At 45.7% G+C, this 24798-nt stretch overlaps 1 protein-coding gene across 1 annotated transcript in view; it reads left to right on the top strand.

Annotated features, from left to right (window-relative positions):
* Nucleotides 1–24549, top strand: part of unc-119 (unc-119 lipid binding chaperone) — a 28656-nt gene extending 4107 nt beyond the window's left edge. The window contains exons 2-5 of the mRNA XM_077655561.1: nt 6609–6731; nt 10339–10459; nt 15220–15392; nt 18106–24549. Of these exons, the coding sequence (XP_077511687.1) occupies nt 6609–6731; nt 10339–10459; nt 15220–15392; nt 18106–18227 (539 nt within the window). The 3' untranslated portion in view covers nt 18228–24549. The remainder of the gene's footprint in view (nt 1–6608; nt 6732–10338; nt 10460–15219; nt 15393–18105) is intronic.
* The last annotated feature ends 249 nt before the right edge of the window (nt 24550–24798 follow it).

The following is a 24798-nucleotide window of genomic DNA, read 5'->3' on the forward strand; positions in this document are numbered from 1 at the left end:
GAGTGGCGTCGCGGATAGGTGTTGAGCGCGGGTTTTCAAGGCTTGTAGGCGCGTTTCCAGTTTCTGCGAATCATAGCAATGGTCGATGCTTCCAACTTACTAATTTGTCGAAGTACACGAGCTCGCGTTGTCCACGTGCGGCCTATAAAGAGAAATAGTTTGCCACTGTGTATTGTATATATGGTTAGTAGTAAACATGTAGAAAGCGTTCCTGCCGTTTATTTATGCGCTAGGCATTGAATAAAGCAAGTTTTGACACTCTGCATGCACTAGCCGGAATGATTTTACTTCGGGACAGTAGTGAGGAGAAGTGCTGGCGTTGTTTGGTCGGAGCAGACATGCGCTCATCGTCTGCTGACATACGTACGTGTCGCGCTGCGCGAAAAGTGGGGACAGCGTCGTGTCCCCGATCTCCTGTCTCGCTTAGCGCTGTTCTTAGCCGCATGACCACGCACCAGCCAGGCCGACTTGTCCTCTTGTTAAGCTGGTCGATTTGGTGAAAATTTTTTATTTCTAGAATTATTTTCTTTCCTAGCCCCGAAGTCTAGTTTCATAGCAAACTATTGAGTACAAATTTATAAATTACGCTTTTTAGAAGTGTGGTCGTCAAAAATTGTGAGGTAATTTTTTTTATTTCAGTGCCGCATTTCTTTGACCAAAGCGAAAGCGAAGATGCCATAAACGAGGGAATAAACTTTAAGGTTCGTTTTCTGACCTCTCACATTTTCTGTGACTGGATCACTCACCTTCGTAATTCGCATGAAAATCAAATGATTCCATTTGTCGCAAACTATTCCTGAGACGTTGAGGCGCGTAATAAATCTCGATTTTTTCCCTACACGTGCAGCATTGTGTTCGTTATTTTTTGTAAGAAACGTTTTCATGTAACTATGCATGCATAAGTACTGATCATATAGAAAAAGAACTAATCGCGTCATCATACAGAACAGGGCTTTATGCACATGCTGGCATAAAAAAACTGCGCACTATCTACTCAATTATTTGAGACCAAGCTTGGGGGGACTTGACGACGGTGTTAATTATAATTACCCAGAACTGCACCAGGTATAGCTATAAATAAAAGGAATGACTGAAACTAGCGTAGGAATTTCATATTTGCACCAAGTTTAGTTATATATCGCATGCATGAATAACGAAAACACTTTTCACGCCGCGTCCCCTCTCAATCTCGCCACGTGTCTGTTAGTAGCACGCCTGCGGCTGCTTCTTTCCAAACAAGCTTCGCGATCATGTATTACCTCATGAAACATGACACATGCATGATGCAATGAAAAAGCATATGGCGTTTAGCACACTTAAGGTACGCTATTCTAAGCACACCAACGCGACCGCGCAAGATTGACACAACTTACCAGACTTCTTTCTACTCGAATGAAATAATTACGTCGTCATATCAAGAAACAGTTTCAAGTAAATATTAAATGTCACAAAACGCGCCATTTAAACATGGTGTGCTATTAACAAAAAAACGCATTCCTTGGGGGCGAGTGAACCTGTCGGCGCCCCGTGCACTCCGGCTCAAGGTGATAAGTACGTGTGCAGCTACATATGTCTTTTTTTTCCTTGAGCAATTATCAGCCTACTATCCTGAAGTTCGGGTGAATGAACGCAGTAACTTGCATGCTATTAAGTGCATTGAGTGGCAGTGCCTACCGACTCCCAGACTTCGCGCTTTACTACCGTGGCCCAATGCGTGTTAGCCAGTTTCCGAATGCGGCATTTATGCGCGAGAAATCTATCTAGGCTAATTTAATATTTTTTATGCTACTACGCGGATCCAGCAGTGACGCAGCTGGTCAATATATGCTGCTTCTGCAGTTCACAGGCTTGAAGCAGCCGCCGGTAACTGCGGCAGCTGCGGTAGGCACGGGCAAGCGCAACCTGTTTTGCCTACCATGCGAAAGTCGCTGCTAACATCAGCGCCACCGCATCTTCGTGACGTCGCGGGGTGAAGGAGGTCCATACAACAGGATATGGAAATAAACCCCATTTGCACCTTTCGTGGTTTCAGTTTACTCCACTTCTGGTGTCGACGAGAACCGCTTCGGTGTATCATGGGATCGACTCTGGCTTGAACAGTCCTACGGGGTGACTGCTAGACAATTGGGCGGAAAGCTGGCCGTGATAATCATTCGTTATCTCGCATATTAAAGATTATCAGCAAATGTCCTGCCCAATATATCGCGGACAAACAGTTTGCCATTATTACGGCCTGCTATCGAGACGTGCATTCCGCTCTCGTCGGCACCGTAGCGTGCCTATCCGCTCCAGCCAGGGTTCGTGCAGGAGTGTGTATTTTTTCACAGCTTCCGTGCTGCGCTAGCTTTCCCTTACACGGCAACTGTGGGCGCCTTATCTCTCGCACAGCTGCGGCACTAATTCGCGGACTTCCGTTTTGGCGGAACGAGCCATTACCCCCTGAACAGCTTGAACGAGCGCGTTCCCGGAAATGTGGATCGCCGTGATCCGTCATCCTGCGCGCGCCGAGGCGCGCTCTACCTCATGGTCGTGCGACGCGCGAAGCAGACGACGGAACTTGAGAGCGCTGTGCGTTCAGTGCGCACTGCGCGGTTGCAGTGCTCCGCGCCAGTCCGTTTAATATATATATATGAACCGGGGCATGAATCATTCGCCAGCTGAGCACTGCGGCCAGCCGCGCAGTCTGTCCGCGACCGCATGGGCGCGCCGGCCATAAATTAACCGCAAATACGCGCGGGCGCGTTTTATTTTTGTCGCCGCGGAGGCAACTCTCTCGCGGGAGAGTCTGCTACCGCGCGCGCGTCGGCGTGGAAACAATGGCGCCGGAGAGAGTGCAGCCTAGCCTCGCGTGTGCTCCGCAGCCAGGCGAAGATAAGAAATGCGCCTGCCTCGTGCGCCTCCCCCTTTCTTCCCCCGATTCGCGTCCATCTGGGTCACGGCCTACATTTATCCGAGGGCGCTGCCGCTGCCCGAGAATTTCTTTGCCATCGAGCGGTGCGGCCGGGAGGAAACAGCAGAAGTAAAGAAGGCCTTTCCAGAAGGTGTCATTGATAGCTGCCGCCGTCGTCATGGGCGAACGCGGAGGTGCGCGGCGCCGCGCGGTACGCGGCCTGACCTTTCCGGCTTCCCGAGGCCTCCGCGGCGTTTTTACTTCCTCGCATTCAGATGCGGTGCTGCGGAGGCGATAAGGAGGCACGAACGAGGTAAATGTCCCGCGGGCTGGGATTTCCGTGAGCAGTGAAGGCCCTGCACTGTCGTCGTCGGCGTTCGAAACGAGGCTAGCGCGCGTCCACTGCTCTCGCTCGCGGAGTATATGGCCCGCAGCAAATGGACCTTCTTCGAGGCTTTGCGTGGAGTAGTCGATCGCTTAGCAGACTGTTGCCTCTGGCAGCCTGCTTGTGGTCCTTTGTTAAGTTAAAAAAAAAAAAGTAAAACATTTTGGACACTCAAAAATAGTATGAAATCAATGTCACCATTTGTGTACTTCAGTGGCCACGAAAGTGTTTATATAATAGTGTGCAAGAAGTAAGCACCTAAGTTCTTGCCTGCTAACAAATAAAGCCTTCTATTTCAAGTTGGCGTTCGCTAAAGACCAAATGATGCATTTGAGATTTTAGCGAATGGGCCATCAGCATTGAGCAATTCGCCTCACCCTACAGACATTGGGATCGAAGTACTCTTGTTCGCAAGCTAATACTAGCTTTTGAGTTTAAAAAATTTCTACAGAGTAGTTATCACAGTACTCAGCAAGCCTTTACACTGACAGCCTAGGACTGAACAAATGTTTTTTGTTTTAAGACGCATGTCGAGCATGCAGATGTAGTGTGGTAATGACCTGCGCACTGTTTGCTGAAGGTGAGCAGCGCTTTATTCTGTGAGGGCACTGCCAAGTGGGTGGAGCCCATCCACCGAGGTCGCCGGGAGTTTCGCTTTTCAGGTCATTAGGGAGTGCTGGTAGTGTGTATAGCTGCTGGCATATGCACTGAATTCATTAGTGACCGTAGCAGGGCACTCAGCAGGCTGCCAACTGGGGTAGATGTTGCTAACGAAATGGGTATCATAAGTTGTCGAGGTTATCACCACGTTCCAGCTGCACTATGTTTAGTGGGTGGGTAGTCTTTCCTCTTGCTTGGCAGTGCACATTTTTGTAAAAGTCTTTTTTTTACTTTGTTGATTAGAGGTTGCGGCAGGTAGCTAGCTTTGTCAGGATTACATTCTGTGCCCTAAGAATAAAATGCTTGCATGTCCACTCCTGCCATGTGACGTACATTTTCAGAACATGAGGGTTTGAAGGGAAAAATTATGTGCGGAGTTTTCAGCATATATTCACACCACACCGGTAGTCTGTATCAGGGTTCAGATCGGCAATCTCTCGGCTGCCACACAGCCACTCAGCTCACTTAGTAATGAGCACGGTATGAAAAGACTCTGCCCAAATGAACTATAACAGAGCTGCTGGAGCATGTGGGGAATGTTAGATGTCCAAAGACTTAGTAGACACTGATTGAGTATGGGTCATCAATGAGTAAGAAATGTGTGTGTCGTAGCTGCTTGTCGTTATTTTGAGTGTTCACGTATTCTCATGCCAGTGACCTAACAGGGCAACAAGAAATGGCATTGATTTGGCCAGTGACATTGGGAAAGATGAGGCCGGTGCAACTACAGCAACTAGTGTAAGATATGAAAGATAGCATTGCAAGTTTAGCAAATCAACCCTGATGGGAGCTGTTGTGACCAAATTATTTGCACGTGAATAATTGAATTTTGTACCATGCAAGCATCCCCCCACAAGCTCCGCATTACATTCTTGTAATTTCAAGCTTTTCTTTTGCTTTGTGCTGATCTGGGGAAGGCTTTGTTGAACAGTGCACAGCACACTACTGATTGCCCTTTTTGCACAAAATATTTTAAAAGCCAGGTAGACGTGCATAACTATGGGCTGTTTCTCGTAATGTGAGCGTACGATTTAAGAAGAAAAAGTTGGTGGCTCTTTTGGGATTGAAACTGAAATTTTATTTTATTGTCGGCTTGTCTTGCTCAGCAAGCTGGAGTATCTTTCACTTCAGGCTAGTCTGATTAGTTAAAAGTTGATAAAACTTCCATACTTGAGATTAGATAAAAGTTGATAAAACTTCTATACTTGAGATTAGTTAAAAGTTGATAAAACTTCCATACTTGAGATTAGTTAAAAGTTGATAGAGCGTGGATACTTGCAAGCTTCAGACAAAGTTGTAAAGCACGAAAATACTTCAGGTGGCACAATTTGTATAATCCGCAGCATGTGCTGTGTGTGGCTATGCCAGTGAGCAGCTTGCAAAGAGTACTGCTGAGCATAATGTGGGATGTTCATTACACACACTGCTTCTGCAAAAAATTTGGATTTCGTATGCTGTATTCAGGACCTGGAAAGTGCTTTCCAAATAAACTGTTCAGAATGAGACCAACATGAAAATTCTGCCATTGATACTTTGATTTTGAAAATGGCATACAGTTTGCTGGCTGAAAATTTCTGCAGTGATTCAAGACACTATTAATTAATTTTAACATTTGTATAAGAAAAAATATATTTCTGCATCCTCTAGGTGGCGTCCAGCAATGCTGCTGTAAACGTATACTGTTCTTTTTTAAAACAATTGGTTCGTGTTGCTAGGGGAATTTTGTTACTTGGATGATGCAGTGATGTTACCTGGTGCAGAAAGACCACTGTGTCACCCTCAAAGCGGTGGTGCTCTGAGCATGCTGTGCACCAGCTGTGAAAGCGGGGGTCATTGAACCAGAATGCAGCAGTTCGAGCCGCACTTCGGCAGCAGCTGCAGGCCTTGCAGACTAAAGTGTTGAGGCTTGGCAAGTGTAATGGATTACTGGAGAGCGTTTGTCTGACATTTAGAGGGTGTCTTGGATATGTTTTCTCTTGCTATTGAATAAACTGTACTCACCATGTCTGCTCAGCAACTTGTGCCTGTGGCTACATGAGCACAAAGTTATAAATAAATGGCTGCTGGCTTACTAGCTTTTGCTGTTAGCAGTATTATGGATCAAATGACAAAAAGCAGGACTGTCTCTCCCATCCGTGCTACTTGTGTTGCTCTTTGAGCAAGAAGTTGCAGTGATTGCTGACTGGACTTTTAACACTGTTTTTGGGAGCAATCTCTGGTTATGTTTTTTTTTCTTTTTGAAATTGCATTGAAACAGTAGCTCTGCATATTTATTTCCTTATTTGTATATGTGCGCATGCAAAGGGATCGCTGTAGTCAGAATTAGCGACAGCATTTGTTTTACATCTGAGTGAAATGTGAGCTACAATTTCATTTATTCGTTATGTGGCACAAGATGCAATCAAAGGGAAAGCGGATTGGAGAATATAAAAATGAACATTTTTGTGATTCCCTTTATTCTTGGTTATGAGTTTTGCTTATCGGTTAGGTCACTGGTTCTGCTGTGAATCGTGCTCATATACTTGGCAAGCATATGAGCTGATAGCTGTGGTTTTGCTGCGCTAGAAGTGTTGGCCTTAGTATGACTCCTTTTTTTCACACTGTTTTCTTTTTTTTCACTTTTTTTTCACACGTCTTGTGACACTGCCGTCTTTTTCAAAATTTTTTTGCCAGGCTACCTGTGTTCTCCTGACGCCAATGTCTACGACATCGACTTCACACGCTTCAAGATCCGGGACATGGAGAGTGGCATGGTGCTGTTTGAAATTGCCAAGCCGCCACCCCCATCTACACCTGGTGAGTGGTCAGGTCACTTCTCCTGGCTTGAGCATATGCACTTTTTGTCGAGGACATAAAGCTCTGAATCTGTTTTGCCTCGAGTAATGAATGTCTCTCGCTACTAGGTTGGTCACACAAAGCTTGGGAGTGCAAAAGTACGGAAACAGCATTAAGATTTGTCATGTGTCTCGAGATAACTGGTTGGCAGACTGCAGCACGTGAAGATCGATTAGCCTCCCAGCCCAGTGTTTTGTCCTCGTTTACTGTATGAGGTTAAAGTACTGGAAGTGGTAAGAGATATGTGAAGTGCAGTTTCCTAGCTGTCAGGCATGTTCCTGACGTGGCAGATAAGGGGGCCTCGCTCTCTGCCATTTGACTCAGTAGTTTGGTTTGCGAGAGGTGCTGTTGCAGACAGTTCTCTTACGTGTTAGTGTGTAATAGTCTTCAGCACATGTTGTGAATCAGCAAACTTGGTGATGAGTAACCTGTAACATGTGTTGAGTAACATGTACTATCATGAAAAAAGTAAGAGACCTCCAATCCCACCCCCCCATGTTCCAAATCTTGCTGCACTAGGTTGCCTCGATCGCCAGCACCGCTTTCAGGGTGACGACACCGCTCTCGACGGCGGCATGTTGGGTCCCACTCTCCCATGAAGCTACATTAGAAGCAATGCGGCGGCGGCGGGCTGTTTTGAACAGAAAACTGCCTCTACCACGTGATATTTCACAAATTTTGTGTCCTCCCGAGACAGGGTGGTACCATAGATAGTTTAAAAAGTGAATCAAAGTTAGTTACGCAAAAATATATCTTCTTTTGCAGCTGATATGCCAAAAAACTCGGCGCCTTGTGAACAGTCGTTACATCCTGACAACGGGCCTAGCATACTCCAGTGGAATCTGTTGACCTGGACACTTTACATTTCAGTATTTTTCGAACAAACAGGATTACTTATTTCGAGCTCCATTTTTATTTTCCCATTCTTATACCTGCATTCTTTGCGTCAGTTATCAAAGAAGTTGTGGCTGCATGATGCACAACGAAAGGAACCTCTTTTCTCCACTACAGGGGGAAAAAAAGGCTCCTTTCGTTGGCGTCAAGCAGCCACATCAGCCAAAGTCATCAAGTGTGTTTCTGGGCAGTCATTTCAGAGAGTTTAGTTGTTTTTTTTTTCCGCTCTTGATGACAGCTGCGGGGATGAGAGCTTGCCTGGCGAGTTTATTCGTCCGAGTCTTTCTGCGCGCTTTACGTCGAATGTGGTTTTCCAAATAGCACAGACCCATATACCTTTATGAGAGATCTATTGCCTTGCCCGACTACTATTGAGTGAGGCGACAAGTCAGCGACAAGTCAGCCTCAAGATAATGCCAGCTGGCTGGACTGATACTACTGTCAGGTGAAAAGATATGCAGTGCCAACAAACAAGAAACAAGTTTCGCCACCAGCAAGTGAGCTGGTAGCGCACTGAACAATGTCATGGTAGTACGCTTCAGAAAGGACATTTTGCATCCATAAGGCCTTTTTACATACTATCAGAGCGTAAATTGGCTCAGATTTTAAGCGTTAGCTTATGTTTCCTTGAGTGGTGCGGGAAATCCACGGGCGAAAAATTGCGGATTGGTCAACTGGTGTGGTAGTGCACCGCAACTGATTGGTATAGGGGCGTTTGCATGTTGCGGCTGCCAGAACTAAGACGCGCCGCAGAGCGCTGCTGCACCAAAGGTGTAGCAGCATCATCACCGGCGGCAGCGCAGTGGAAGATGAGACAGAGCCACTGCTCATCGTCGTGTTCGTGCCGAGCACACGCAGTGACCTTGACTGAATGAATCAGTTCTCTCCTGGCAGCATAAAAGTCAGTCATGGCCTGTGTTTGCAGTGCATTCCTTGTGTTTCCCTCGCACTCTTCTCTGTAATATTTCATGTTGTAGATCTGTTTTGCTTGTGTTCTTAATTACATCACGTAATTTGTGACGCCCACTACATCTACAAAGTTATTGCATCATACCTTTAAGGCAGAGCTTAAGTGTCCCCCGAATTGCTTTTAAACACTTAGTATATGATAATTTGGGATCCTAAACATGGCTGAAAATGTCTGTTGCTACGTTTCAAGCTTTTGACGGAATGCTGAGAAATACCTAATGTAGAAAAAGTAATGAAACTTCTGAAGTAAAGGAAAATTTGAGCCTCCTGTTTGCTCAAATGTGTGCTCATGTGTGTTGATTTTACTGTTATGAGCGCTAAGAAGTGCTTGAAAATGCTTTGCTGCTTGTTGAAATATATGTAGATTTTCTTGCATTTTTGACTGCCACCTTAAAGTTAGCTTTTACTGACTCTAACTTCTTTGAGAGCTTCTGAAGAAGAGGGGCGCACTACGACTTGGGCCTCACTCACTAGGTTCTGAAAACCAGCTGAGGAAGAGCTTTTTACAGCACTTAACTTCCTCCCTAAGGCTGCTGCAGATGCAGCTTTGTTGTCCAATGTATTTGAAAAATTTTCCATTGTTGTGTCTTGGGAGGATATGTACTTACTACTATCGGCACCAAATTAAACGCGAACAAAACAACTGCTACAGGAACAGCAAAATAAGGTGACCTTAGCTGGTGGAGTCGAAACTCCTACACGACAACTGCTGTGTTGAGTGTTAATGGACCCTGCCTGTGAACCCTTCTAGCAGGCAGTAGTATTTTTACCAATTGTTTTTGCATTTGAATTATCATTTGCACTTGAATTATTTTTCATTTGGTGCTGATAGCACATCTGGTTGATGGTTGCTATGTTCTGTGCATGCCATTTAGTCATTCTCTGTGACGTCATTCACTTTTTGCTGCAACTGCGTAAGAAAGCTTCTCTAGGGTAGGTGGTGCCGACATAGCATGTCAAGCCGGAAGCTCCCTTATGCAGAGTTCTGGCCACACAGTACTAGATGACCGGGTGTCGAGTTTTCATGACGACTGTTAACACTGGACAATGAAAACTACACAACTAAAATTTCGGCTCAAATTTTGCACAGAAATATGCGCGTCCCACAAACGTACCAGATATATTGATATATGTTTTATCGGTTAGCCGAGAAGCTATTGAACCCCTAATGTGCATCATTTTTGGTATTTTTCTTTAGAGCTCCGGTTCTAAAAAAAACTGTCCACCGGAGCCAAAAACTGCTCTGAACATACTGAGATTATCATTTCATTTAAATACTGTAGGAGCAGCCCTCTATTTGGTGCAGTAGTTTCTTCCAAACCATCCTGCAATTGGGCAAGTCAAACAAAAGTATTGTTTAATGCACTGCGTTTTTTGCTCACTTCACTAGTATACTAACAATTATTGCTGTTAACAATTAAGGCACACCGATGAAACATAAATACATTTATCTTTCTAATGAGCTAAAGCTTGTTTTTCTGTCTTAAGTGGGAGGACTACAGCATTTATGCAAACATTGTGAAAAATAGCCAGTATCCATGCAAGCATGGGACCCCTGCCGTAAAAGCACTGTTTCACTGCCTGTTCTAAGCAGATGTTGGAAGGATGCGTGCAGCTGACCATTGCTGCCTTTGCCTTCATCATCCGTGTGAGACGTTTAACGGTCATGTTTCAGTGAATGATGGGCTGCTGGCTCTTTGTGCAGATGGTGATGACGCAGGGGAGGAGCAGCCGCCGGAGACCGAGTGCCAGGACCCCAATGCCGGCCGTTTTGTTCGGTACCAGTTCACCCCACAGTTCCTGAAGCTGAAGACAGTGGGAGCTACGTGAGTCTTCCACTCTGGCAACATTTTGGAGCTGCTGAGAGAACGCGAAGATGCAGTTTCAGTTTTGCATGTTTTAATTACATGCCCTTGCTTTCAGTCAGAACGTCGGTATCATTTCATTAAGATTTCTTAAGAATGCACCCTGTCTCACCCGAAATTTTTACACGAAAATCTGCCACTTTTAATTTTCTTGGGGAAACTGGCATCCTTCAGTTACTGCGTATGAAGTGTAGACAATGTTTTTTAGGCTCATAATTTAGACCCTAATAATGTTAATACAAATAACTAACCAGTATCTCTTGTGCTTGGTGTATTGTGGCTGCAGAGTTGCTGCTGCGCCATAAACCGCCAATCGCTATTGTACTACTACTGTTGGCTGGGAAGAGTGAAGTGAAATTTTCTGTCTTTGTGCATTGCCTGTCATCTGCAGCGAGGCAAAAATGCATACACCGTGCACAAACTCACAGAAGCGCTTTCAAAACATGATGTCTTCCTGACAGGCTATTGAAGAAGTACTTTGGTTTGGGCTAGTGTGTGCATAGCTTTTTGATGATGTCAGGACGGCGCGAAAATAACCAGGACGAAAGAGGCACACGAACACAACAGGACAGGTGCCATCAGGGTGGTGCCTGTCCTGTTGTGTTCGTATGCCTCTTTTGTCCTTGTTATTTTTGCGCCGTCCTGATGTCATCAAAAAGATGCGTATGTTGGCTGAAAAGCAAGGCATGTACTTCACATTTACATGTATGACCTATGCATCCGTGGTGGCTCAGTGGTTATGGTGCTCGGTGTCTGACGTGCGTTTGATCCTGGCTACAGCGGTCGCATTTCAATGGAGGCAAAGTGCTAGACCCACCGTGGTGGCTCATTGGTTAAGGCGCTCGTCTACTGAGCCATAGTACCCGGGTTCGAACCCGACCTCGGTGGCCGCGTTTCGATGGAGGCGAAATGCAAAAGGCACTCATGTGCTGTGCAATGTCAGTGCACATTAAAGATCCCCAGGTGGTTGAAATTATTTCGGAGACCTCCACCATGGCACCTCTTTATGCACTTCTTCATTCACTTCTCCTTCCTCCCTTCTCTTAAGGCAGGGTTTGGGTTTCCACCGAGATATGTGAGACAGTTAAACTTTCTCGAGTTTAACGAGCAGTAGTTCTTCTCTTGGACACATGAAGGCGTCACCATCTGCCGGCATGAAAACATGGCGACAGTTTAGCGTTTGCCACACATGGCTGAGTTAAACCGGCTGGGCTTTTTGCGCTAGCCTGAAACTCGGGTTGCCTCTAAGCCAGTGTTTTATTAATGCACAGCAGTGGCGCATTAGTATGTGTTCTTGATAGCCATTTCCTTTCCTCAAAAACCAATTTTCAAAAACCAGTTTTTCAATGCTAGAGGCCCATGCACTGTGGGATGTCAGTGCACATTAAAGAACCCCAGGTGGCCGAAATTATCCAGACCTCTCCACTATATACGGCGTCCCTCATAGCCTGAATTGCTTTGGGACATTAAACCCCATAAACCATTACGTTTCTGAGTTTAAAGCTGCACACCCAGGCTGTGAGGAAGTTTATACACCACTGTGGTTGAAACTGGCATCACGTTGCGCTAATGTGTACCAGTGGCATTCCAAAGCTTTTCCAAGTTGGGGTTCTGGGACATGGGGGGTCTATGGCACCAAGGACAAGGCATACGACCCAAGGATGGTTCAGAGTAGCCGGCTCATCATGAACAAACACCGACGAGCCCCAGGAGAAAATGTGGTTGTAGGTTCTGTGTTTTAACTTCAAGGGCCACTGTGGACTACTCCATCCAGTTCTTGTTCTTATCAGAAATTGCTTGTATGCCTCTTTTGTTGCGTTGATGTTTGTTCAGCAGTGAAAGACACGTTTATTGCCAAGGAAATTGCATTTAACATTCGAATTTGTGACGTCTACACCGAACAAGGACTCCATGACCATTGTTTACGAATGAATGGCAGTGTAGCAGGCCCTCTGGGATTCACGCTACAAAAAATTTGTCAGTGCGCTTGGTTTAGTGGTGAAATCTGCTGGTGATGACAACACTGGTACTTAATATTTTGGCCTTTTCTAGCTCATAAAAGCTTAGTTTTCAGTGAAAGTAGCATTTTTGTTGCTAGAATAGAGTAATGTATTGATACAGGCCAACTTTAGTTTATTTTCGTGTCCCTTTAAGGTTCCCCAAGTCAGGAAATATTCGAAATAAATTGACTTTTTAAAAATTTTAGTCCTTTAGCACCACAGACAGTGTTTGGTGATTGTTAGGTTCAGCTAAGTATAAATATCAGGTTCTTCTTCACCTTGATCCTTCAGAGTAAACGTTGATTTGACATAGGACTCGTAGCAGACAGACCTGCAGACTGTGGACGGATGATGACACTTGGAGCAACAGAGAAACTGGACTTCGTGGTCACACTTTATTAACAATGCAGAAATGCAAGTGCACGTTAAAGAACCTGCGGTTCTTTAATGTGCACTGACATCCCACAGTGCATGGGCCTCTAGCATTGAAAAATTGGTTTTTGAGGAAAGGAAATGGCTATCAAGAACACATACTCATGCAACCCTGCTGTGCATCAATAAAGCGCCGGCTTAGAGGCAAACTGAGTTTCAGACGAGCACAAAAAGCCCAGCCGGCTTAACTCAGCCACATGTGGCAAACACTAAACTGTCAGCATGTTTTCATGCCGGCAGATGGCAACGCCTTTATCTGTCCAAGCGAAGAACTACTCCTCGTTAAACTCGAGAAAGTTTAACTGTCTCACATATCTCGGTGGACACCAAACCGTGCCTTAAGGGAAGGGAAGAAGGAGCGAGTGAATGAAGAATAGAAACAACTTCACAGCCAGCTACCAAAGCAGAGTACACACTTAATTGTCAGCTGCCAAAGCTAACACAATAAGTAATACTTTAGCCAAACGCTCCCACTTCAGGTACGACTTCCCAAAAGCAGGGGCCTGCTCACTTCGCTGTGCGAAGCTTCACCAAGAGCAACATAACTGCACGCAATGCGCTCTTAAATAACTAGGCCCGAAATTTCTAGAGGCAGGCGGAGGCGCTGGGAAAGGAGTAGGTACGGCAGCACGCACTAAGCTGTATCACCCTCCTCTGGTGTTCTTGATAGTGCTTGAACCATCTGAACCCTCGGTCTATTCACGCCGTCTTGCCAAGGTTGCTTATGTGCCGCAAAACTCAATACGGCAACCCGCAAGCCCACCCGCCGCGGTGGCTCAGTGGTTAGGGCGCTCGACTACTGATCTGGAGCTCCCGGGTTCGAACCCGACCGCGGCGGCTGTGTTTTTATAGAGGAAAAACGCTAAGACGCCCGTGTGCTGTGCGATGTCAGTGCATGTTAAAGATTCCCAGGTGGTCGAAATTATTCCACAGCCCTTCACTACGGCACCTCTTCTTCCTTTCTACTTTGACTCCCTCCTTTATCCCTTCCCTTATGGTGCGGTTCAGGTGTCCAATGGTTCAGGTGACCAATGATATATGAGACAGATACTGCGCCATTTCCTTTCCCCAAAAACCAATTATTATTATTATTATTATAACCCGCAAGCCCAGTGAAAAGTATATCGGTGTGTTGGAAACTATAAATGATCATCACCAAAGCTTTAGAGCACTGGGAGGCATGTACAATTGGTAAAATAGTTTCTATAATGAGTTTATTCTTCCCTATTTGTAGTCTTCCATGAGAGGTGCTGAAAGTAAAACTCGGTTAATTTTTTTTGGCCTGCAAACTTCTTGTGTGAGCCTATGAGGAGCGCAGTTTACTCATGTAAAATCTTTGTGTGTGAAAACCTTTTGCTCTCGTAATAAAGTGTGTGTCTTGAGAACCTCTGTCAAAAGTATGCCTCAAAACTCTTGATGGCAGCACAGCAACTCATAGTACTAGCACATTGCCGCATCACATTTATGTATCCCAATTTGTGAAATGGCTAATTCTTGCCTTTTGCTCGGTGCTGGTTTTCAATGCCTGCCGAGCCATTTTAAAGGAAATCTTGGAAATTTCTACTCTGCATTTTATTTTGATCATCCACTGGCATTGAACCTCATTTGAGAGCATGCGGTGGTTGGTTAGTCGCTTTGTGAGTCGTCTGTTAACTACAATAGCTGGCAACTGTGCTGCCAGAGCTAGCACGCCTTAGCTTGCATTCCCAAAAAGTAGTTCGCCATACAACCACAGTGACCACCGGCATATTTCATTGTGGCAAATCTCAAGTACCGTGAATGGCAACCTCCTGCACATTTTTAACCTCTTCCCACATTTTTGTCCTGGGACTCTTTGAGACATTGAGAAGCAAAAATGGCATGTGCCAGCATGATGTGCGGCTGGTAGGGCGAATCACTCTGATATCATCCGTGCCTAAAAAGTAGTCTACATTTGGTGAAAATTATAGCCAGAGGGCCCGAGCACTGAACGCCTCGCAGCTTTGACCACGATTTTCAGTGCTACCACTTTGTTTTATGCCACTCTGTTTTTGTTCAAACACTCATTGAGGTTTTGAGAAGAACAAATGGTATGTGGCGAAGCAGTATTCTTTCACGGATGCACTACTTCCGCAGCCTCCTCAGCTTTGCCTGCTGTGTAAGAAATGGAGTACACAGCATCTGCTGTGGCACTTTGGCAAGCACCAGAGTTGCTGCATAAGACATGAATGCAGTGGAGAAGCACCACATTTGGTTTAATTGGAAGGCACCAGAGCATGGACCCGTCGTTCTTTTTTCTTTGTCTTGCAGAGTGGAGTTCACAGTTGGTAGCAAGCCGGTGAGCAAGTTCCGCATGATCGAGCGACACTTCTTCCGGGACAAGCTGCTCAAGACGTTTGACTTTGAGTTCGGCTTCTGCATCCCGAACAGCAAGAACACGTGCGAGCACATCTACGAGTTTCCCTCCCTCTCCCAGGAGCTGTGTGAGTGCGGGCTTCTCTCATTCGCCCACTGCATTCAAATTTCTGACTTAAGTCTGTGTCTATCCATGTCTCACGTGAATGCATTTGTCTTTGTCGGTATTGCATTTGTGCACTTTCAGTTCAGTGCAGTAATGAACAATCTAGCCAGAGAAGTCTTGACTGGAGTGCGTTTGCTAACTCTTCATACTTACCTACATACTTACATGTGCTGCCTGGTTCCCACAGTTTTCAGCTGAAACGGTGCATGCTTGTGTTACAGTCGACGACCAATCTTTTGGACTCTCTAGGGACCGCGAACACGACCGGAAAATCGGGCAGTCCGGACAATCTAGCCAGAGAAGTCTTGACTGGAGTGCGTTTGCTAACTCTTCATACTTACCTACATACTTACATGTGCTGCCTGGTTCCCACAGTTTTCAGCTGAAACTGTGCATGCTTGTGTTACAGGCGACGACCAATCTTTTGGACTCTCTAGGGACCGCGAACACGACCGGAAAATCGGGCAGTCCGGAAAATCAAATTTCATCGAAAAAAATCACGAACTTATTGCCAATATGCCAGAGGAAGCGGCCAGTTGTATTGCACACATTCTAAAGCTCCTCATGACTATATTTTGTCGCGCGACACGTGCACAGACGACGGGCAAGGACCGCTTTCACCAGCTCGGCCTGGCTGTTCTGCCCTCGGCATGTCGCCGATGAATGTACGGGTTGGGACAAAGTCTAAACGGGAAAGCGAACACGCCGCTGCGAGAACTGCGCAGCGCCCACAGTACGATGGGCCCGGAACGAGAACGCGAAGATGGCGAAACAGTAAGAACAGAAAAGCGGCCGAAGTAAGCGCTCCGTCCGCTTTGGCCTTCGCCATTAGGCCTAGCTACTAGAGCCAGAACCGGCATCATATCCAGCGATATGCACTCTGTGGTGGCTTGCGTATAATGAGGAGTCTTGCCTGTCATCGAAACGCCAGTTGTTACGGTTTTACAATAGAAGAGTCGGATTGTGCTGCATTTTGCCGCGGGTATGCTGACCTTGCTCAGAAATGCACCACCGTTTCCTCCCGCGCTTGCCGTCTCCGTGAGGCCGTGCACCTCCCACATGCTTCGCTGCTACCTCTTTCCATATTCGGGAGGAAAGACTCGGCACAGATGTGTTCCGTGAACTCAGATTACGGTTCAAGTTCATGCGGCGGAAGACATTCAAGAACAGTACGAATTCGAAACCACGTGGGTGCAATGTGCCGACTCGCACAGAATTTCTGCATCACAAGTTAAAAGGTTCCCTTTAAGCTTGAATTTCATTTTGTTTGATCAAGTTTTTGATCCCTTTTGCAGTTTGAACTAATGAGGTTCCACTGTACGCATTATATGGCGGCTTTGGTATTGGCAGCGAGTGCAAACGAGGTCCGAAAAATCGAGCGGTCAGTTCCGGTGCGTCCGAAATTTCAGTCGCTCTTATACATTGGCTCTATGGGGCATGTCGCGGGGCCACAAAAAAGTCCGTATAATCAAGCATGTCCAAAAAATCAGGCGTCCGAATTTTCTGTCGTCGACTGTAGATAAAAAAAAATTTGTGCTGCGCTGTAGGATCCTGAGGGGATGAAGAGTTGTGCACACTGCTCTGGTTGATCAGTGTTGACAGCCTTGGGGCAGCGACTTAGTAAGACACCACTGAGCTTGGTTCACCGTAAATGACATAAAACCAATGTGAAAACCTGCGCACTCAAAACCACTCGGGTGTTGTAGTTGTGGTGTTTTAGCAAATCACTGCTACCTGTAGAAACAGCAGCACTGGATGGGCACCCGCTACACTCATGTATGAGTGATGCAAATGCCCATTGCATGAACTTGCGCTGTGAGAAATTGCGAGAAATTGCGCTGTGAGTTTAACTTTTGTAAAAACTGTTTTTCTTGAGAATAGGTTTAGGTGTTGTGGAGTTTTGGTTAATTCTGACCAAACCAGACAAGGACCTTGCCAGAATGTCATGCGAGAGAAGACAGTTGGCTGCATGTCCCACAAAGCTCACTGTTTGCCGTACTTCGGAAATTCATGTAGTGTGCGCAATTCTTGTGCGGCATTGCACGGTTATACCTCCAATGGCTACACAGTGCTTTGGCATGATAATCTCAGTTCATATTTCTAAACACTTTTCCACAGTCAGCCGGGCTGCATTTTAACCAGCAGCCTTCAATCCATGTGATCCGTAATCTGTTCATTTTCAGTGGGTTGGGCTTGAGAAGGTTCTCTTTCGGTGGTCGATACCTACGCCATGTCTGGTAAATTGCCTAACTGCATGATACAGCGTCAGGTGCATGCGTTGTCCAACTGGTTGTCTAAGAAGCATAGAACACGCAGTTAAATTTATGATGTACCAAACATATTAAGAGATATTCTGGCTAAAGTAAAATTTCATTGCGATTTGCCTTTAAGGCATCTTTGCTTTGTTGGAGTACTGCTAACAACAAAAGGGTTTGTCTGCCTCGTTGGTTTTTGTTGCTATGAGGTTTTATTGTAATAATGTTTAGAGCTGAATGGATGCTACTGTCTTCTTGATCGGTATGTGGGCATCCACATATGCCGCCACCTGTACTATTTTTCTGGAGAAAGCAGTGTAGCAAGGAGTAGAACTGTTGATTACATACAAAACAGCCAGTCCCAGTTGGTGGCCTGCTCTTAATTGCATCACATGGTCATTGTTGCTTCTTGCAATGCAGGTGACGAGATGATTGCCAACCCGTTTGAGACTCGGTCGGACAGCTTTTACTTTGTGGATGACAAGCTCATCATGCACAACAAGGCTGACTATGCTTACAACGGCGGCCTCCAGCACCAGTAGGGCCATGGCTGCCGGCGCCCCCTCCCCTTTGGACTCTTCGCCAAGAGGCATGAGCAGCTCGCAGGCTCTGCTGGGCGGGAGGGAACACCGCGGCAACAACCCTGGTTTCGCGCCACAAGCTCCTCCTACCTTTACCCCCCGTCCAGGGCACTGCACACTCTGCACCTGCCATTAGGTCGCCGTCAGCTGCACACACTCAGAGCCCGTACACTGTATGGAACAGCCTTTTTTTTTTTTCCTTGACACCAGTGCTGGTCGCCAGAAGCACATTTGCATGTGGTGCGTGTCTCTGAGATGAAAGGAAAAAAAAGGCAACATTTTTCTTATTGGGACAGCTTCGTAAGTGTGGGCCAAGTGTAGGTTTTTTTTCAGTGGCTGTAGCCTGCTTGGAGCAGTGATTGGTCAGTAAAAGCAGCTGGCCTATATTTTGAGTCCTTGCTTATTGTTACTGGTTTTATCCTGCAGATCATTTGTTCAGAGCTTCTTTTTTTTGCACAACGATGTGAAGTCTTCTGGAGAAAGGACCATTGCAATGAAGCAATAGCCGTCCTGTTGGGTGGTGTCAGGGCAGAGAGTTAAGAATGTGTCACACTCAGAATTGAGAAGAAGAATGTGTCACACTCAGAAGTCAGCCAGTGACGCTTAGTAATAGGGCAATGCAGATGCGCTTTGTTTGGCAGGTTTCATGCTGCTGCAGTGCGACTTCTGCGATGTACTGAATTTGTGGCACAGGTGCTAAGCTGCTGTGTCTGGTTGTTGGGCAGGATTGGAGTCTTCACTTACTATAAGTGGTCTCCTTCAGTTTGTGCTGAGTTGAGCCACATAGAATAGCCTTCACTAGTCGTGATCTGAGCAAGCAAAGTATTCATGCCAATTTGCTAATTGATGGTTTTGTTCTTGAGTGTGCCTCTGAATAGGGCCACATTATCCGTGAGCCGGAAGCTCAGTGCCAGAGTTTGGTAAGTATTACAGCTACGTAACATGCACAAAGTATTTTGTAAGGCTGAAGGTACCTCGCAGCTTGTTACTCAGCGGCCATTGTTGCGAATTTATATTACTGGTAAGATAGAAGGTTGGCCACAGGTTGCATTGTATCATTCACATTAGCTGCTTAGCAGTTTAAAATTGCTTTCAAGTGGGGCTCTGGGGCATATTATGAAGTTTTTAAAGTCCTACTTCACTGAACAGAAAGCTTCTTGGTTGCTGGAGCTGCCCAGCAAGATCTGATCTCTGTGCTTCAAATTACTCTGTCAAGTTGTCATTCGCTCAGCTGCCGAAATCAAACTGCACAAGCCTGGTATGCCTCATTTAAAGTTGTAAAGTCGTTGGAGTTGAGCTACCTAGTTGTGAATGCCATTTTAAAAAACTGAGGTACAGGAGGTGCAAGTGTTCATAAATGCAGGTGATAAGGCATTTGTAGGTTACCCTGCATTCATTGCAATGAATGTGAACAGACAGCATTAGTTGAATTCCGGCAGTGAGATTGAGCAGCGTTGAACTCGTAGAAGCTCGCAAAAGGCCTCCTGATAACCTGAGAACTGACAACTTGTACTTTTGTGTGAAGAATAACTTGACAGTGCATTGAAGGGAAGCTGCACAAGCAGAGTGGTGCCTTCGGGAGTGTTTGCTCATCTCGTGCCCTTCGAAGCCCCAGGTGGAGCAGTTTTCAGTGTACCGTGTTTCAAGGCTTGTGACATATCTGTGTGACATGGGCCCAACAAAAACTATGTTGTACAATTTTTTTCTTGCTTTTTTTTGTGTGCTCTATTTTGCTCTTTGTCCCATGTGCAGTGGATGAGCTTGTTGGTGTTTAAGTATAGCCACTCTTGCTATTACAGTGTACAAAATAAAAAAAGGTGGGCCCAGCAGAGAATTCTTAGAGCCTGCTGGGAAGTCTTTGCGTGTTATTTCTACACAAGTGAGGTGCATGTGCAAGGGCGTGGGTAGTTCTGAGCACTGCTAAAGAAATTGCCAACAAAAGAGAAAAAAATTGCTCCCTGCAACTGCTTTCTGTAGCCATTGCTTCAAAAGTTGGCACTCCCAGGGCAAACTGCTGTGGGGTAGTCTACATGCAAAGAAGTCATTGCAGTGCTGTACAAAGCTGAGATGGGAGTGGTGTGGTGCAAAGAAACGTCTTTCATGTGCTCTTGGCCTCTGCAGGGTTGCGTGAGGTTAGTGAGGCTGGGACATCTATTTTCGCTGGACTGTTGCCATTGGAACGTGCCGCTCAGAATATAGATAAATGTTGCTGTGCAGTTGAGGCACACACCGCCTGCACAGGCACACAATGTGGCAGCCACCAGTTGAGGGCATGCAAGTGTGCAAGTACAAGGAAAGCAGGTGTGACTAGGCAATATGCATATCCTGTATTACATTGTGCAAGGGATGGCTTGATGCAATTTGTCTGCTGCAGCAAATTGGAGTGCTCAAAAAGGAGAGCACGTGCAGTAGAAAGGAATTGATGCTTGGCTCCTGCAGGATTCAGTCCACAGCTGCATGCACTCTGCTGTCGGCTGTTTTTAGCTGATTTAGTTGTGTTGTTGTTGCTGGCAGAACGCTGCAGAGTAGACTGAATTTGATGGCATGCACGCATAAGCAGGCTGGTAAGAGCCAATCGTTCCAAGAGATTGGTATGAGAAAGGATCACATACTTCGCACATAATGCACAGTGCTGTATACAATGCTGTGTACAATGCTGTTTCACCTTTGTGTTCACTTTTGTGATGGTGGTTTTGCTTTTCCATTTTTGCACATTTCATGAGCTGCACAAAGTTTGGCAGCAGCTCTGTGATATACTAGTCGCCATAACTTGCAAATGGGAAACACGAGGCAGAAGAAGAAAATGTTTTTGTTGAATTTGTATGGGTCCTCTCCACCTCTTCGGTTTTCTTGCACATGTACAGTACAACCACTATCTCTGCCTTCACTCGTGGTCTAGATCATGGTCTGTGTAAATTGGCACTGAACCTTTTTTTGCCCATAGCACTGAACATCAGAACTGAACATCCCACTGCCGCCGGTTACCCACCGGTCATCCCAAAATGGGTACAAGCCATTCCCCGGCCTGGTGCTTGGCTTCTCAGGGTGCATGGCTTGGAAAAGGAGCCCGCGCCTTTAAGTCCCAACACTGTGCGAGCTGGGAACAGGCGCTTCTGTAGAACTAGGCACTTATTGTTTCGTCGCTAAGCTATCAGTTCCTTCCAAATATCTGGTTAAAAAGAGCGACAATATAGAACCTGCAGTGAAACACTGTACCATCTAATAGTAATGTCAGTTTTTCACATTGCGAGAGGATGTCTTAATGAGTGCTTAACAAGTTTATGAACAATGGCATCAATGGTTCACAGTTCTAAGTAAGCTCTTTATGAACATGCTTATAGCTCTGTGGGGTTCTTTAGTGTACATTTATGCCAATGTGCACTGCAGAGCTGAGTGGTTGTGGTTGAGTTTGGATGCTTGCCACAAAGTATACAACAATCTTCTTCCGGTTGTATTTTATGTGGAAGATTAGGATATACAACGTGAAGTTGGCTTTGCAATATGATTGCAGTTACAATCTTTCAGGTGAGCGGCGTCATCTTGGTATGCTCTGCTGGTTAGTGCTGTGGTAGCTCAATGGCACAGGTTGAGCCAAATCTCGTTAGCGTCACTTAATAAAACTGGCCATGGCGGTGGGAATCAAGCCGTGCTTCATTGCTCACTTTGTGTAGGTGCACACTCAGCTTTACATTTGTCTGGCATCGCAGTGTACAATGTGCGATCATTAGCGGCGAAGTGGCAAGAGCATGAACAAAAGCGCCTACGCAGCACAGTGGTCGGCTGTGCCTGTGTCGCACTGAGCTGCGTGCAGTGCAAAGTGGGAATCTGGTGGCTAGTGCACTGGTCATTGCAAGTTTAAATGGGAAGGTGCTCTGTGCATACTACTGTGTTAATGCTAACAGTTGAGATTGGTGAGCATTCGTACCATATTTGCTTGCTCTTTGTGGTGCGCACTGTCTGCTTGGCTAGCTGCAGAACAGCAGCTGTGCATTACTACACTGTCTTCTTGGTACAGCACATTATTTTCATTGCAAGGTTTACACCAAAAAATAAAAAGGTTGCACAACTTTTACCTCTTATTCTAATGCTGCTGTTGTCACCTTCCAAGATTGTGATGCACAATATCAGCTGTTTTGTAATTGATGCCTGTTTTCGAGTACTCATCCTTTTTTGTTTTTAGTAAAGGTCGTGTGTACTTTGCAATGTCACTGCAGATCTGGAACCCAAGTTTCATAGCACTCTCTTATTCACAGGTGGTCGGTTTGAAGTTGCAAAGCATCCTTGTGATCATGTGAGCAGTAATGAGGCTCAGAGCCTCTCAGTACTTGTGTGTTCCTTGTCACTCGGGCGCAGCGTTAATGGCTCTGGACTAGCTCTATGGCACGGATTTTGCTTACAGTTGTACGGTATTTTGCAACTTTGCTGACTGCTTTTATTCCTTTTGACCAACGAGCCCTGGTATTTTAGCAAAATACAAACTAACCCTGATAAGTGCTGAAGTTCAGCAGGATGATTAGTGGTGGACAGTGTCACCTACCTCTCTCCCCTAGGTGGAATTTTAGTGCTGGTAAGCACACCTTGCCATCCTCGCAGCAGTTGCTCGCTTGCATCCACCTCTCAATCTGCACTTGCATCTGACCAGATCCGCAATAATGGTTGCTCGGCCCAGGGCAGCACTACCATAATTTCAGCACACTGGGTAGGCACAGGATAGTAATAGCACTTCAGCCACTGCAGGTGCCACTTTGGCCTTACACCTTTGAGAAGTAGGATCTCTGCGCCTGTAGAGTATGTTGCATCAGTATAGGGCTTAGTTCTGTGCAAACCCATAGAGGTACACATGAGATAGCTGTAATATGCAGGGTACGTGAAAGATGCACAAAGCACACCTGCGGGATGGGTGTAGTGGAAAATAGTGTTTTGCACAACTCCCGAAACTAACAAGGAGCATTAACGACTGCACATCTCCTCTCATCAGGGGCTGACTGCACAGACACCTTGTACAGCAGAGTTTGCTCTGGCCATTTTTACACTTGGGTGTGCAAGCCTTGTGATGCACCTTGGAACAGAGGCTATGAAATGTGCTTATGCAGTAGAAGGTGGAAATTGGCCTGGGAACGTAAATGTCAATTTTTCTTGTGCTTTACCGTGTGCCTGTGAAAAAAGAGTTATTTAACGGAACAGGTCACAGTGCCAGTGTGTGTGTGTACATTTATTGCATCCTTCACTGTGTTCCATAAAGTTTCCTCTCTGCAGCAATAGACAAGCTCTGGTTGCTGCCTTCAGTGCTTAATGCTCTTTTTTTTTTTTTTTTCAATGCACAGTCTTGCAGGTTTACGAAGTAGATTATTTTTTTTTCTGTATTGCATGGCTGCACATCTCTTTTTCACTTCTTGGTTATTGTTGCTTTGGGTTGCATTCATTTTTTGACACTCGTATTGCTAGGCAGGGCAGGCATATTTCTGAGACGACTGATTTGTCTTCAGATCTGCCCCTGTGTCAGGTGCTGTGACACCATTGGCTGTTGCACATTCTCATCCCTGTTTCTGACAATGCTGGCAAAGATGGCCTCTAAGAAGTCAACTTTGGGAGTGGCAAATGGACAGATCATTTGTACACTCTGCATCAAGGTGTATAGATTGTAGTTCTCCTTAAATGATGATTTTGATACTGCAATGCTTGGCATATATTGTGAAGTGCTCTTAGAGCACTTCACACTTGGTGCATGGCGGCCTGAACACTGCTAACTAGTCCATTTCTTATGCTTCAGATTGTTGTAGTTTTTTTACATTTTTTTTCAGTTTACAATCTGGTTTGGTGGCTAGTCGTGTCGGTAAATTTGAAGGTCAGCTGAACTTAATGCACGACAAAGGGGCATACGTGTGATGCTGTTGGCAGGCACGTTTTGTTGCTCATAAACCTGAATCTCTCTTGGAGTCTTGGGTGGCACTGCTAGACAAAGCACATGCATGTCTGAGCAAGCTGTGAAGAGATCAGGGCGGACGTGGTTTGACTGCAAACGGCACTTTTATTTTTGTGTGGCCTGTCGTCATTGTGTTTGCTGCCGAAAATCCACAAAAGGAAGCGCAGATGTTTCTGGAGTTTTTACCTTTCTACACTGTGATTGCAACTGTGGAGATTCATTTGAGCAACGCCGATCTTTCTTGCAAGCGTGTTTACTCTCTACCATGTTATATTACAAGAATATTATATTATATACTGTACTATATACATCAAAGCAGCACTGTGAATAATATATTAAAGGCCTATATGCTTCACCCAACGTTGGAGTCAACTTTACTGGAGCCTGCAGGCTCATTAGTGTGTTTCCATACACCCATCTGAAATATCCTATTTTGGGGGGATGCTTTTCTGCCTTGTTTTGCAGCGAGAACTGTTTATGGGATGCCTTTCACTGCCGATCACGCCTAGCTCTTCCCCCGCGATCGCATGACCACCCTGTGCATGCAATGCATGCAATCTTCATTGTCACTGTACGTTTAAGGCGCGCAGTCGAAGCGTTTCGAAACTA

Source organism: Amblyomma americanum, chromosome 2 (genome assembly GCF_052857255.1).
Source record: "Amblyomma americanum isolate KBUSLIRL-KWMA chromosome 2, ASM5285725v1, whole genome shotgun sequence".
Lineage (NCBI taxonomy): Eukaryota > Metazoa > Arthropoda > Arachnida > Ixodida > Ixodidae > Amblyomma > Amblyomma americanum.